Source organism: Hyaena hyaena, unplaced genomic scaffold (genome assembly GCF_003009895.1).
Source record: "Hyaena hyaena isolate Hyena2069 unplaced genomic scaffold, ASM300989v1 scaffold_167, whole genome shotgun sequence".
NCBI classification, from domain to species: Eukaryota; Metazoa; Chordata; class Mammalia; order Carnivora; family Hyaenidae; genus Hyaena; species Hyaena hyaena.
In genome coordinates this window covers 2,354-14,935 of record NW_024080798.1, presented here as the reverse complement: position 1 = coordinate 14,935, position 12,582 = coordinate 2,354, and the positions used below count along the sequence as shown (strand labels likewise).

At 42.8% G+C, this 12,582-nt stretch overlaps 1 protein-coding gene across 1 annotated transcript in view; it reads right to left on the bottom strand.

Moving 5' to 3' along the window:
- The window catches only part of ATXN7 (ataxin 7), a 53,583-nt gene extending 50,023 nt beyond the window's left edge, over positions 1-3,560 (bottom strand). The window contains exon 1 of the mRNA XM_039240060.1: positions 3,451-3,560. Within this exon, the coding sequence (XP_039095991.1) occupies positions 3,451-3,553 (103 nt within the window). The 5' untranslated portion in view covers positions 3,554-3,560. The remainder of the gene's footprint in view (positions 1-3,450) is intronic.
- Between the last annotated feature and the right edge of the window lie 9,022 nt (positions 3,561-12,582).

The following is a 12,582-nucleotide window of genomic DNA, read 5'->3' as shown; positions in this document are numbered from 1 at the left end:
CCTCCTGTTTATTTTTTTTTAATGTATTTTTTTATTTCTAGGAGAGAGAGAGAGAGAGAGACAGCGTGAGCAGGGGAGGGTCAGAGAGAGAGGGAGACACAGACTCTGAAACAGGCTCCAGACTCTGAGCTGGCAGTCAGCACAGAGCCCGACGCGGGGCTCGAACCCATGAACCGCGAGATCATGACCTAAGTGAAAGTCGGATGCTTAACCAACTAAGCCACCCAGGCGCCCCCCACACCTCCTGTTTATTATGCATCAGCCTTCTCCCTGGCACTGTCTCGGAACTCCTTCAACATTTCCCAGCTGAATCCCTCTCAGAACACTTGGGTCCCATCTTTTTGCCAGGGACTCTTGTCTCTTACAGTTTTAATATTTCCTTTGCTACTAGAGGGACCAAGGTCAGCCACCCAGTGGCTTTATCAGTCCCATCCCCTGTGTGGCCACATAAGACTTCTGAGTGTATGAACCTTGCATTCATATTTTCTCATTTATGTGTTTGTGGTGACCACTCTTCCTTTCTCCTTCAACAAGTATCTTATTAAAAGACACTCAGTATACCAGATACTGTTTGTGAAAAAGAGTAGAAATACGATTTTATGACACTCCTTCATGACCGGCCCCCAATATACCGACATTCTTAAAGAGAGAGTGAGATCAAGAAAATCATCTCCTGGGCGCCTGGGTGGCTCAGTCAGTTAAGCGTCCGACTTCAGCTCAGGTCACGATCTCACAGTTTGTGAGTTCAAGCCCTGTGTCAGGCTCTGTGCTGATAGCTCGGAGCCTGAAACGTGCTCAGACTCTGTCTCCCTCCTTTCTGTCCCTCCCCTGCTCAAATTCTCGCTCTCGCTCTCTCTCTTGCTCACTCTCAAAAATAAAATAAACATTAAAAAAAAAAAAGAAAATGAAACTCATCTCCATAAGATGTACTGGAACAACTGTGTGGAGTACTTCTAGAAGAGGAGGCCAAGAGGGATCCTTTCTAGTTAAGTAGTCCTGGCAGAGGTAACACCTTTAAGTGGGGCCTTGAGCCAAGGTGCAGCTGTTTTCATACTCCCACTTCCCCTCTCACTCCCCTTCAATCCACTGTGCCCACCAGCCCTCTCTGGAGGCCCATCTAGTCTGGTGCTATGAAAACCTGCAGCAGGGCTGCACTGAGGCCAGGGGTGTCTAACGGGCACTGGGGTTCCCTGAGCTAGTCCCAGTCTGTCTCTGAGCACTGCTCATCCACATGTGGGTCCATTAGTTCGGGCTGATGGAGACTCCCTGCAGCACATCCCTGACAGCGGGGGGTTTCCTGCCTCTGCACCTGCTCACATCATGGCTACCGCCAACCTGAGGCCACCAAATATGGCCGTTCGGTGTACAAACTGTGAAGTTATTTATATGTGGCAGCCCTATCTATCCTCATCAAAACACTTCCCATTTGAAGGGCATTCTAGGTAATTTTTTAAAAACTATTTTCTGCATTTTCCACAATGGGTATGTATCACATACCTAAAAACTGAGTAAAAACATTTGCACACATGTGACAACAGATCCATTCTACTCTTCGGAATACCCTAACTGGAAGGCAATTTTCTCCAAGAAGCCTTTCCACTGAGAAGCAATCTGTGTTCCTCCTTATTCTTAAGACCTTGCACTGTTTTTTGACTTGAGACACAAACATTCCTAGATCCACAGCTGTACTTTTATCTCTCTCTTATACCTACAATGTGTCAGGCACTGTATGAGGGGCTTTACCCATGTTGTTTCAATTAAGCCTCACTGAGAACCTATGAGGTTGCTATTACTATTCCGACGTTACAACAAAGGAAGCTGAGGTGGGAAAATCTGCACAAGGCAAACAGCCAACTTAGGCTTCTTCTGAGTTTCCTTAACTCCAAAATAGGTGGCAACTGACTAACTGCCTCTTCCAATACTCACCTCAAGTCTTAATCAGGAAGATAATATCTTACTCATCTTTGTGCTCACTCTAGTGCCCACCCCAGCACTTCGCTCAGAACCAGAAATTCAAGAAAATCCTTTTATGATTACATAAAAAATTATTCCTTGAGGGGAAAATGGTGGCATGTGGACATGATGGTGTGACTCTTAAAACAACTACTGTCCCAACAGCAAGCCTTGTAGGTTCCAGCTTTAAAATGCATTTCAGTGCTATGCTGTCTCCCCAGCTCTACTTTCACATCTTAGCCTAAGTCTATTATTATGTCTTGCTTTTGAACTATTTTCCCTGCTTCTCCCCTTCTACAATTTATTCACACCCAATTAACCAGTGAGGTGGGACTGTGTTACTTTTTTATATAAGTATAAAGTCCTACAGTGCCTCCCAAGGATCTTCTTACTCTGGCCTTCAAGGCTGAGCATCATCAGGGTCCCTGCCAACAAGGGCAGACTTCTCTAGTCTCTACTTACCTTCACTGACTACCCTCCACCTACAGCCGCCTTCTTTTCAGTCTGTATATCAGCTTGTCCCTCTGTATAAGAATGCCCTAGTTCCAAACTGCCACAATGGTGGCTCTATCCCATCACTTAAAGCTCAGGTCACCAGAGTCACCTTCTCAGAAGCTTTGCTTAAACACTCCATCTACAGAAGGATCTCATTGTTATTGTGTCTCAAGCTCCTATCTGTAGTAATGAGTACAATGAGGAAACAACTTAAAAGTTATTTTAAAAGTATGTCTAGTTCATTCTGCCTGTCGCATAAGCTAAATTATAAACTCCACGGGGGCAAAAATCATATTACACATCCAGGTATCTGAAATAAGGTGAGCACTCAAATACTTCTGAGCTGTCATTGAACCCAACTGGTACAAAACTAAATCTTCTGATTTAATTTTTTTATTGCAAACACTTTAGGTGGCATTACGACAAAGCCAAACCATCTTATCTGGATTCTTCCATGATTAAACACCCAGACAGCAGGCATGGAGCCTAGAGGCCCAGGGATGGCTCAGGGGTTCATGAAGTGCCTAAAGTCACAATGCTTCATTTTAAGTACATGTGCATTTTAATGGGTAAGATGTGATAGCTTCCTCATACTCACAAATCAGAATACGATGTCACACTGTATTGAGAACTACTAAACTTTAAGTTTCAAAATCACATTTCATTTAAAAAAAGGCATGTATCCATACTATGTGTATATGTAAAATTTTACCATCCACTCAATTCACAACCATGAGGTGAGGTCTAGAAGGAAATAAACCTTTTACTATACAGATTCAATATTTCAAGTTTTTATAAAATACATTCTTCCTTGTCCAATTTCAATAAAATTCAGAAAATACCCAACATCTGATAGACATTACCCCATTCAATGAATTTGAAAGCCTACTTCCTGAAGGAGGGAGGGATATTATATTCTATCCATGCTGTCACTGGCTTTCGGTTTAATCCTGCTTTACCTTTTACCCTCTAATAATGATTTTTAAATGGTTAAGCACTTACCATAATGTGATTGAAATGCCTGCGGTTTGACAACCTGATTACAGTCGTTACACACCACCAAGTAGAAATCATCGTGGGCTGGACAGAGACCAAATATTGGCATATCTGCAACAAAGAAGAGAGCATCACTCACTCATCTGGTTCTGATTAATCTGAATCCATTTGGAGTAGCAATACTTTCTAAAGGAGCTGCCTTAAGATGAAGGGTGCCAATACAAATGTTACTTCAGTAACATTTAAAAATAACTGATGTGGCACCATGACTATTAAGAGAGAAATCAAATCAGACTTACAGAAACACTGTTCAGAGAGTTAAAATAAAAGGCACCAAAAATTATCAGTCTGAGGTGAAACAGACACACCTATTAAAATGCAAACAATGAATACAGTCGAAAAATAAAGCAACTTTACACAAACTCTACCAAGGATTACAGGGAAGAACCTGCAACCACACAAAACGCTTAGTGATTCACAAAGCTCTATCATCTAATGGTTTTATCTGTTTAACTGTGCATTCTATTCCAGCCATCTGGTCTCTGAGTTCCATGAACAGTTAAGAAAGGAAGCAGAGGTTTCACTGAAGAGTACAACTGCTGGTTTGATCAGTGTATAACACAAAGAAAATTATTTTTATACTCTTTCTTCAGGTCACAAGAACCTCCAGTCCTTTCACTTACATACTGATGTTCCCGGGCACATGGAACTTATGTACAAACATAGCATTTCATACATTAATCTCAGTTCATTTAGTAGAATAGGACAAGATACAAAATGGATTTTTTCCTACAGTTAAGAACGTAATTAAAACACAAACATGAAATTAAACCATCCAGATAAACATGAAAGCTTAAAGTGATGTGATATCTGGTAATTTTTATATATATGTGTGTATTTATTTTTGAGAGAGAGAGAGAGCGCGTGGGAGAGAGCACCCAAGTGGGGTAGAGCAGAAGAGAGAATTCCCAAGCAGGTTCCATACTGTCAGTGCAGGGCCCGATGCAGGGCTCAAACTCATGAACCAAGAGATCATGAGTCAAAGTCAGATGCTTAACTGACTGAGCCACTCAGGCGCCCCAGACATCTGGTAATATACAGCTAACTGAAGTGTCCTAACCATGAATAATTACTTATTAACAACAATCTAGGTAGAGAATAGCGCTAACATTTCACATCCAGAATCTAATCTCCTAAGAATTTCAAAAATGGCAATTTTAGGGGTGTCTGGCTGGCTCAGTCAGTAGAGCATGGGACTCTTGATATCAGGGCTGTGAGTTTGTGCCCCATGCTGGGCACAGAGATTACTTTAAAAAAGACAATTGGTTATTTTAAACAAGTATTTTACACTGTTTAGAATAGTTGAAATAAATGGATTAATCAGCACATTTCAATTAGGCAAATAGTTTAGTAGACCAAATATCAAATTAAAAGATCCATTATCTAGGGGCGCCTGGGTGGCTTAGTCGGTTAAGCGTCCGACTTTCGCTTAGGTCATGATCTCGCGGTTCGTGGGTTCGAGCCCCGCGTCGGGCTCTGTGCTGACTGCCAGCTCAGAGCCTGAAGCCTATTTCAGAGTCTATCTCCCTCTCTCTCTGGCCCTCCCCTGCTCATGCTGTCTCTCTCTCTCTCTCCTAGAAATAAATAAAAATATTAAAAAAGTAAAAAATAAAACATTAAAAAAAAAAAGATCCATCGTCTAATTAGCATCTGTTTTCCTTCCTGTAAGATTTAACTTCACACTTTCTCCAGCTTGGGTGACCTTGGTAGCTTTTCAGGAAAATGCCCGAGGAGACAGAAAGTGATCATAGTCTCACAAGTATCAAATTACTGATCTAATATCTACATAAGGATACGGCACAGATTTTCTTAGGCCGTTTCTATTACACTGAACTGCAGACGGCTGTGAATCTGAAATATACTGGGATGGACAACACTCTGGGACGCGGTGGCAGCACTGAGAAGTTTCTAGGTGCTATTATCTCATTCTTTCCTCACAACTAATGAGGTAGATACCATTACAACCCCACTCCAAAAAGGAGGGAAATGGTTCACAGAGAGATGAAGTACTTTTGTCTACGTCAATAGCTGGGATTCCATTCTGACTGGTAACAATGGCTTGGATCTAGTCCCTTGAAGATCAGAGGAACGTGATTTCTAGAAATTCCTTCCAGTTTCCACCTCCATTAAGTTGGAATGTCAGAGCTGAACACCTTTGATAGACTGATAATGTAAGATGCTTCTTATAGCAGACTAAGTTCTGTGACTAAGCTTAATAATTTAATGAAAAATAAAAACCAAACAATGTGCTATTTTCCTTGAAAGCATGCCCAAATTGAGTTAAAAATAGTACATGTGGGAGAAAAGGAAAGGTTATATCCATGCAGTGATCAACATGTTAAATAAGCCATTTTCCATGGCTACAATTTCTTGACATTTCATTTAAAAATAAAATCACATATTTTAAGTACTTTCCTTAAGTTTCATATACCTCTGTGCTAAATGCCTCCAACATAGGTCAAGTTAAGAAAGCAAATCTGAATTACAGAATATGGCATTCATAATTTACAGTGTGAAATGTCTATAAATATCAACAGTTTCATTAATGAAATTGACTCATTTAGTTTTATTAAACAGTAGTTAAAACAGCATTAAATTAAATGGCCTCAGTTTAGATTTAGGCCTCTGCTTGTTGGTTTGTGTGGTTTCCCACAGCACTCAATGTCAAGCAATGCTGCTTAAAATATATCATTTTGGGGCGCCTGGGTGGCTCAGTCAGTTAAGCGTCTGACTTTTGCTCAGGTCATGATCTCATGGTTCATGAGTTTGAGCCCTGCATCGGGCTCTGTGCAGACAGCTCAGAGTCTGGAGCCTGCTTCTCATTTATGTCTCCCTCTCTCTCTGTCTGCCCTTCCACCACTCACGCTCTGTCTCTTTGTCTCTCAAAAATAAACAAACATTAAAAAATAAGTCATTTTGCCAGATACCAGATACTTCTGGGGACTAGCCCTCCTACCCCTTTATAAATAAAGCAATTTTTACAAATTAAAAATTGTGCCAATCTTTTCAAGTAGTGACAATTCAACTGGCCACAATAATGTTTACATAGGAAACTGTTCTTTTTTTACTCTGATTCCTTTGACCCTTTGGTGAGACTCAGAAACACTAGCAAAATTAAGAAGGTAGGGGTCACTCTGTAAGGGACTAGGAATCTATACTTCTGTATAAACTTTAATTTCTTCAGTAATTTAAGATCATTTGCAATTGATGATGACAGTAATCATGATAAACAGTTGGCCTTTACTGAGAGACTCCTCTGTGACAGGCCCTGGCACATGTAAGCACTTTTTACATGGTTTATCCTACAATATAATCCTCACTTTACTAATGGAGACATGAACTTGTCTATTATCACCCAGCAAAAAAGCAGAAGCCAGTCTCAAACTCAGGTGTGATCTCTGAGCTCAGAATATCTCACCAGCTACCTCACCATACTCCCTAAAAATCTCCCTCTTCTACGTGTGCATGTGTGCGTGAGCATGCACACACATGCACACACAATCCCCATGGAAAGAAACATTGTATACTTAAGTCCAATTCATGCTACCCTAAGAAATCAAATTCCTGTTATGAAAATCTAAAGCAATTTTAATTTTAGCTTTCTAAGTTCTTTACTTTCAGATATCCATATTTGGAAAGTAGGCCAGAAGATACAAAATAATTTAAATAAAATGTCTCCAGGAGTTTAAAAAAAAAAAAAAAAAAGAGTTCTATATCCTTTTTCTGCACTAGGACATTCCAGAGGCCTTAGCAACAGGAACAGAATGTGGAATGTTGTGGCAACAGAGAAAATGAAATAATTTTTGTGAGAGACAGTATGTATGTTTCTGAATTTTTTAAAGCATAAATTTATAATGAGCCCATCTATAAATTAACATATAAAACTTGCCCAAGTGCAGGAAGGTGAAAGATTGATTTAGATCAAAAAATGAAAAAGAGTTGATAAAAATTAGTTACAATTGAGGTGGTTGGTTTTTTTTTGTTTTTTTTTTTTTAAGTTTATTTTGAGAGAGAGAAGGGGAGGGGGAAAGAGAGGGACAAAGAGAGAATTCTGGGCAGGCTCCTCACTGTCAACACAGAGCCCGACACAGGGCTTGAACCCATGGAGCGAAATCATGACCTGGGCCAAAATCAAGAGTTGGATGTTCAATGGACTACGCCACCCAGGTGCCCCACCACTGAGTTTTTTAAAAGTTTATAAAATACACTGTAAACATTCAACTTAGGCCATTATGTACTTCAATATAATGAAGTTTTAAAATTGTACTTGGCTCCATGGGCCCTGACTAGTTTGAAAGAACAGATTTTATTGTGTGTAGGCCCTAAATCTTTCTCGGGGTTCAGATGATTCCAATCTTCCAATTAGCACGTAGACCAATACCCACATCTAGGCGGTCATGTACTTCGAAGGCCCCAGGCCAGCACTCCAGGAAGGACTGGGTTTAAGTACATGGACACGTGAGCACATGTGCAGAACCTCCACAGGCAAATGCAGAATGAAGGCTCTCTGCCTAAAACCAGACCCTCAATAGGAGGCAATGTATTCAGTTACTTGCCTGCTACCATCCCCATTCTGAGGGCTGAGTCCGACAACAGAACTCGTGTACTGTGACAAAGCATTTCACCTTGGCAGTACCCTGGGTGTCTCCCTCCTCCCATGCTCCCCAAGTCTACATACCAATGACTCCCACATTTCCATCTCTCGCCCAGATGGCTTCTGAGCTCTGTCTAGACTCATATATCCAACTGCCTACTAGACACTGCCATCTGGATGGCTTATCTACATCCCAAATGGAATAAGCATGGCCAAGAGAACTCTACTTTCCACTCTCCCCTGTCCCCGCCCCCAAAACCTACCCTCTCTTCAGTAAATGACACTACTCATCTCCTTGACTACTCAAACTAAAAACCCAGATGTCACCTCTGACTCTTCCTTCCCTCCTCACATCCAGGCAACCAGCACGTCTGGTTAGCTCTACCCTAAAACCTCCATCCACTTCCCTCCATTATCGAGGACCACCACTATAGAGCCCAGCACCAGCACCTTTGTGACAGACAGAAAAAGTCTATGCACCTTTGTGACAGACGTGGAAAAAGTCTATCCACTAGGTGGTCTACAATCACTTCACACTGCTCCAACGTGGTTCTCTGAAGTCCTCCAGCAGATTACGTCACTACCGTTAAAATCTCTCTGGGGCTTCCCATCCTTTGGGAATGAAATCTCAGCCCTTATCACCGCCTCCAGGGCCTTGACAGATGCTCTCCACGTCCCTCTTACTTTCTGTACCCTCACCCTCTCCTTGCTCCTCTCTCCTTGGCTCACTCTGCTCTGAGCACACTGGCTTCCCCTTGCTCCTTAGACCCAGAAAGCTGTTCTCACCTTGGCCCTGCCCTTTCTCTTCATAAGATGTCTAGTACATTCATTCACACACTATCCGGTCTGGCTCAGCTGTCTTCTCTTCAAAGGGCTCCCCTCTCCCCAATTAGTTACGCTCTATCACAGGTATTGTAAGCAAAGTGGCAAACAGAGAAGACCACTCCCTATCATTCTGGCAAGTTCTATAACCTCTCTGAACTTCAGTTCCTTCATGTGTCATACATATGGTAATGATAAACAGTACCTAATTCACTGGGCACTTCACGGGGTTGAAAGATTAAGAGAACACAGGCAAAACCCTAGAATACCTTAGAAAATTCTCACACAACAACCTCCCCCCAAGCCTGTGAGATATTAGTCCTGCACCCACACCATTGCTCAGGAAACTAAGGCACACAGACATTAAGATCTTATAAGCTGGTAAGTGGCAGAGTTGACATTTGGTTTGTTTTTTGTTTGTTTGTTTGAGGAGGCTTCATCCTCAATGCAGAGTCCAACCTGGGGCTTGAACTCAGGACCCTGATCTCTGAGCTGAGATCAAGAGTCATTTGCTTAACCAACTGAGCTACCCAGGTGCCCCAAACCCTGCTCTGCAGGGCTTACAGGCACAACAACTCTCAACATTGTCCCAGAAACACTGCCTAAATCTGGCCCCCACGTGCCCCCTCCCTGCCCCTGCTCCTCATGGTGGCCTCCACGCACCAGGACAGATCCCTACCAAACCCAGAGTTTCTTCCCCTTTCAGCCTCCTCCACCCTGCTGCCAAAGCCACAGACCTATAAAGAAATAACACTACTCTTCTCTGTGAAGACCTCTGCTGGCTCCAAAGTCGGGCTCAGACCCCTGACCTACCTCTTTTCAAGCACAGCCCCTATCACTCTGGTTTTCCTATCTCTCTGGTCTGAGTCAACCTGCTCCCGTCTCAAGGCTGCCTGGCCTTCTCAGAGCCTGCCTTGGCCTCCCACAACCTGTCTTTTGGCCAGAATGGTCCCTGTGGCATGGAAAACTCTCCCCTCTTCTTTCTGGAACTCCCACCTTTTCATAAGAACCAGTTCCACTGCCCTCTCTGCTATGCTCTTCCGCATACCATTCATTCTCCCCCTGCAGTCCTTCGCTCACTGAGGGACCAACGGTCATTTACTGGCAGACCAACCCTGGAGCCCTGCCTGGCAGCAGACTCCTTGCCTGCCCAGCACAGACGCTGCGAAGCCACCTCTTGCCGTGTGTGTGTGTGTGTGTGTGTGTGTGTGTGTGTGAAGTAGTGACTGGCACCTGGAACCCTCCAGCTTCCAGTTGCTCTTCGAATCCAAACTGGCCCATGAGGCTTTGGACAGCCTTGAACTGCCTCTCTGCAGCTGGCCCTTCTGGCCTCTGTTGTGTTCCTGGAGCACATCATGCTCTCTCCTGTCACAGCAGCCAGGCACCTGCTATTCTGTTTGCCTGGACTCGCCACCTTCTACACATCTTTACCTGCCTTATTGTTCTACTACATTCAGTCTCGGCCTCAATGTCACTTTCTTGGAGACTTGGTTAGACAGGCCCTGTTACATGTTCCCAGAGCACTAACTTAGTTGCTAGCCTTGCCACAAGGTACCATGCCCAGCTTGTGACAATCCATCCAGTTGTGTGAACCTTAATTTCCTCCCACTAGAATCAGTTCTGTATTTCTATGGCTTCCTGCTCTAGTGACAGTGCCTGACAATGCCTAACTTGACCAGCAGGAAGCAGCAAAAAAAAAAAAAAAAAAAAAAAAAAAAAATGTTATATATTACTTGATGAATAATAAGTGAAGTATTAAGATCCCCGTTGTACCATCGTAAGTCAAGGTTATAATTATGCCTTATGTCATTTAATGATATAGAGTCATCCACTAGAATTGGGTATGCCATTTTGTGATACAAACATTCAGGGTGAGAATGGTTCCCTTGAACACATGATCAATCTCATTCCTGGAGGCCATTTCTGGAAAAACCACATGTTTCAGGGTCTGATTCTCATCACTAAATACTCTTTCACTAGTGGTGCAGTACACTAAGAGCAGCTGTGCAGTCAGACTACCTGGATTCAAGTTCCTATTCTTCTTCTTACTAGCTATGTGATCATGGATAAATTATTTAACGTCTTTGAACTTCAGTTTCCTCATCTTAACAGGATCTACCTATATTTCATAGTGTTATTTTGAGGATTAAATGAACTAATCCAAGGGGAGCACTCAGTGCTGAGTATATAGTAAACACTCACTGTATGTAAGCAAAAGAAACAAACACACAAAATAGATACACACCAGAAATGTCTGCTGCAAGGGTCCAGTCTCTCCAATTAAACTCAAAAAAGATTGAAAGATACACAAATAGCAACTATTTTACAATGTGAGCTAAACTCTCAAGTGGTCTCGTGGTTCTACTGCTGATCACACACTTCTCCCAGTAAGCAATGAAAGGCGGGGGGGAGGGCAGCAGAGGAGGCTTGCTGGCACCCCTCCCCCTGTGGAGGATCAAAGCCCATGCTTCGGAGTTTAGGCTTTACCTTGCAACCCAGAGAGAATCCAATAAGCAAAGATGCCACATGATACAAAAAGTAACTCTGACATGAGTGTGTATTAACTTAGATAATGGGGGGCGAGAGGCAGCACAGATTTGAGGACAGTGATCCCTACAGTGGTCCCTAAGGGCTGATGCAAAAGTCAGAGTGAGACACGAAGTCCCTGTGCGATGAAAATGGGGGGAAATCAGACTGAAGACAAGCTTTGGAGGAGCTTTACAGATCAAGATCAAAGAGACTGTGGGTGGAGGGTGAGGCTAAGGGAGGAAGCCACAGATGGGTCTGCAGTTCCTTCCTCACTGGAGCTAATGTGAATTCATGGACCATAGGACCCTGACGGAAAATCTGTGTTTGTAAAGGCAAGGAAGTCTAGTGGTGAAAAGCACAGCCTCTAAAACTAGATTGACTGCCTTCAGATCCCAGTTCTGCCACCTCCAAGCCTTTATTCAGTATCCTCATCTATAAATGGGTAATGTAATTGAAACTACTTCATAGGTTGTTGAAGGAACTAATGAAAATAAAATGCTTAGAACACTGCAAAGTACTTTAAAATGTGAGTTTTTAAATCATCGTCCCTATTACTGTTCTCTTGTGTTTGATCTAAACAGTAGCTATGTTCCCTTCTACCCATGCCAAGCCCCAATAACCCCCCCCAACAGTAACCAGTGATGTTTTTAAATCAAATGTCACCTCGTCTAACTTAACACCTTAGTGGTTCTCCATGTAGTCAGCATGAAAAACAATGCTTAGAAGGTCCTGCCTGACCTCTGCAACCTCAAGACCTGGCACTTAACCCCTATTTCCATTTCAGAATTCTGACCTTCTTGAAAAGTATACCAACATGCCAATCACTTTCCCATCTCAGGACCCTTGCTAATTCTGTTCCCTCTATATGGAATGCTCTGGCTGACTGGCTCCAGGCCTCAGCTTACATTCCAACAGAAGGACCTTCCCCAACCACCCCATTTAAAGCAGACCCTCATCTCTTCCACTAAGTCCCTTTGTTCATTAGTTGTTTCTGTTTTGGCTCTGTTCTTAAGATGTAAGCTCCATGAGGGTGCCATGTCTGCACAACACAATGCCCAACACACAGTAGGTTCTCAAAAAATAGAATTTGAGAAAGGCCTCTGCATCGGACTTCTTGAGTTCAAATCCCAATG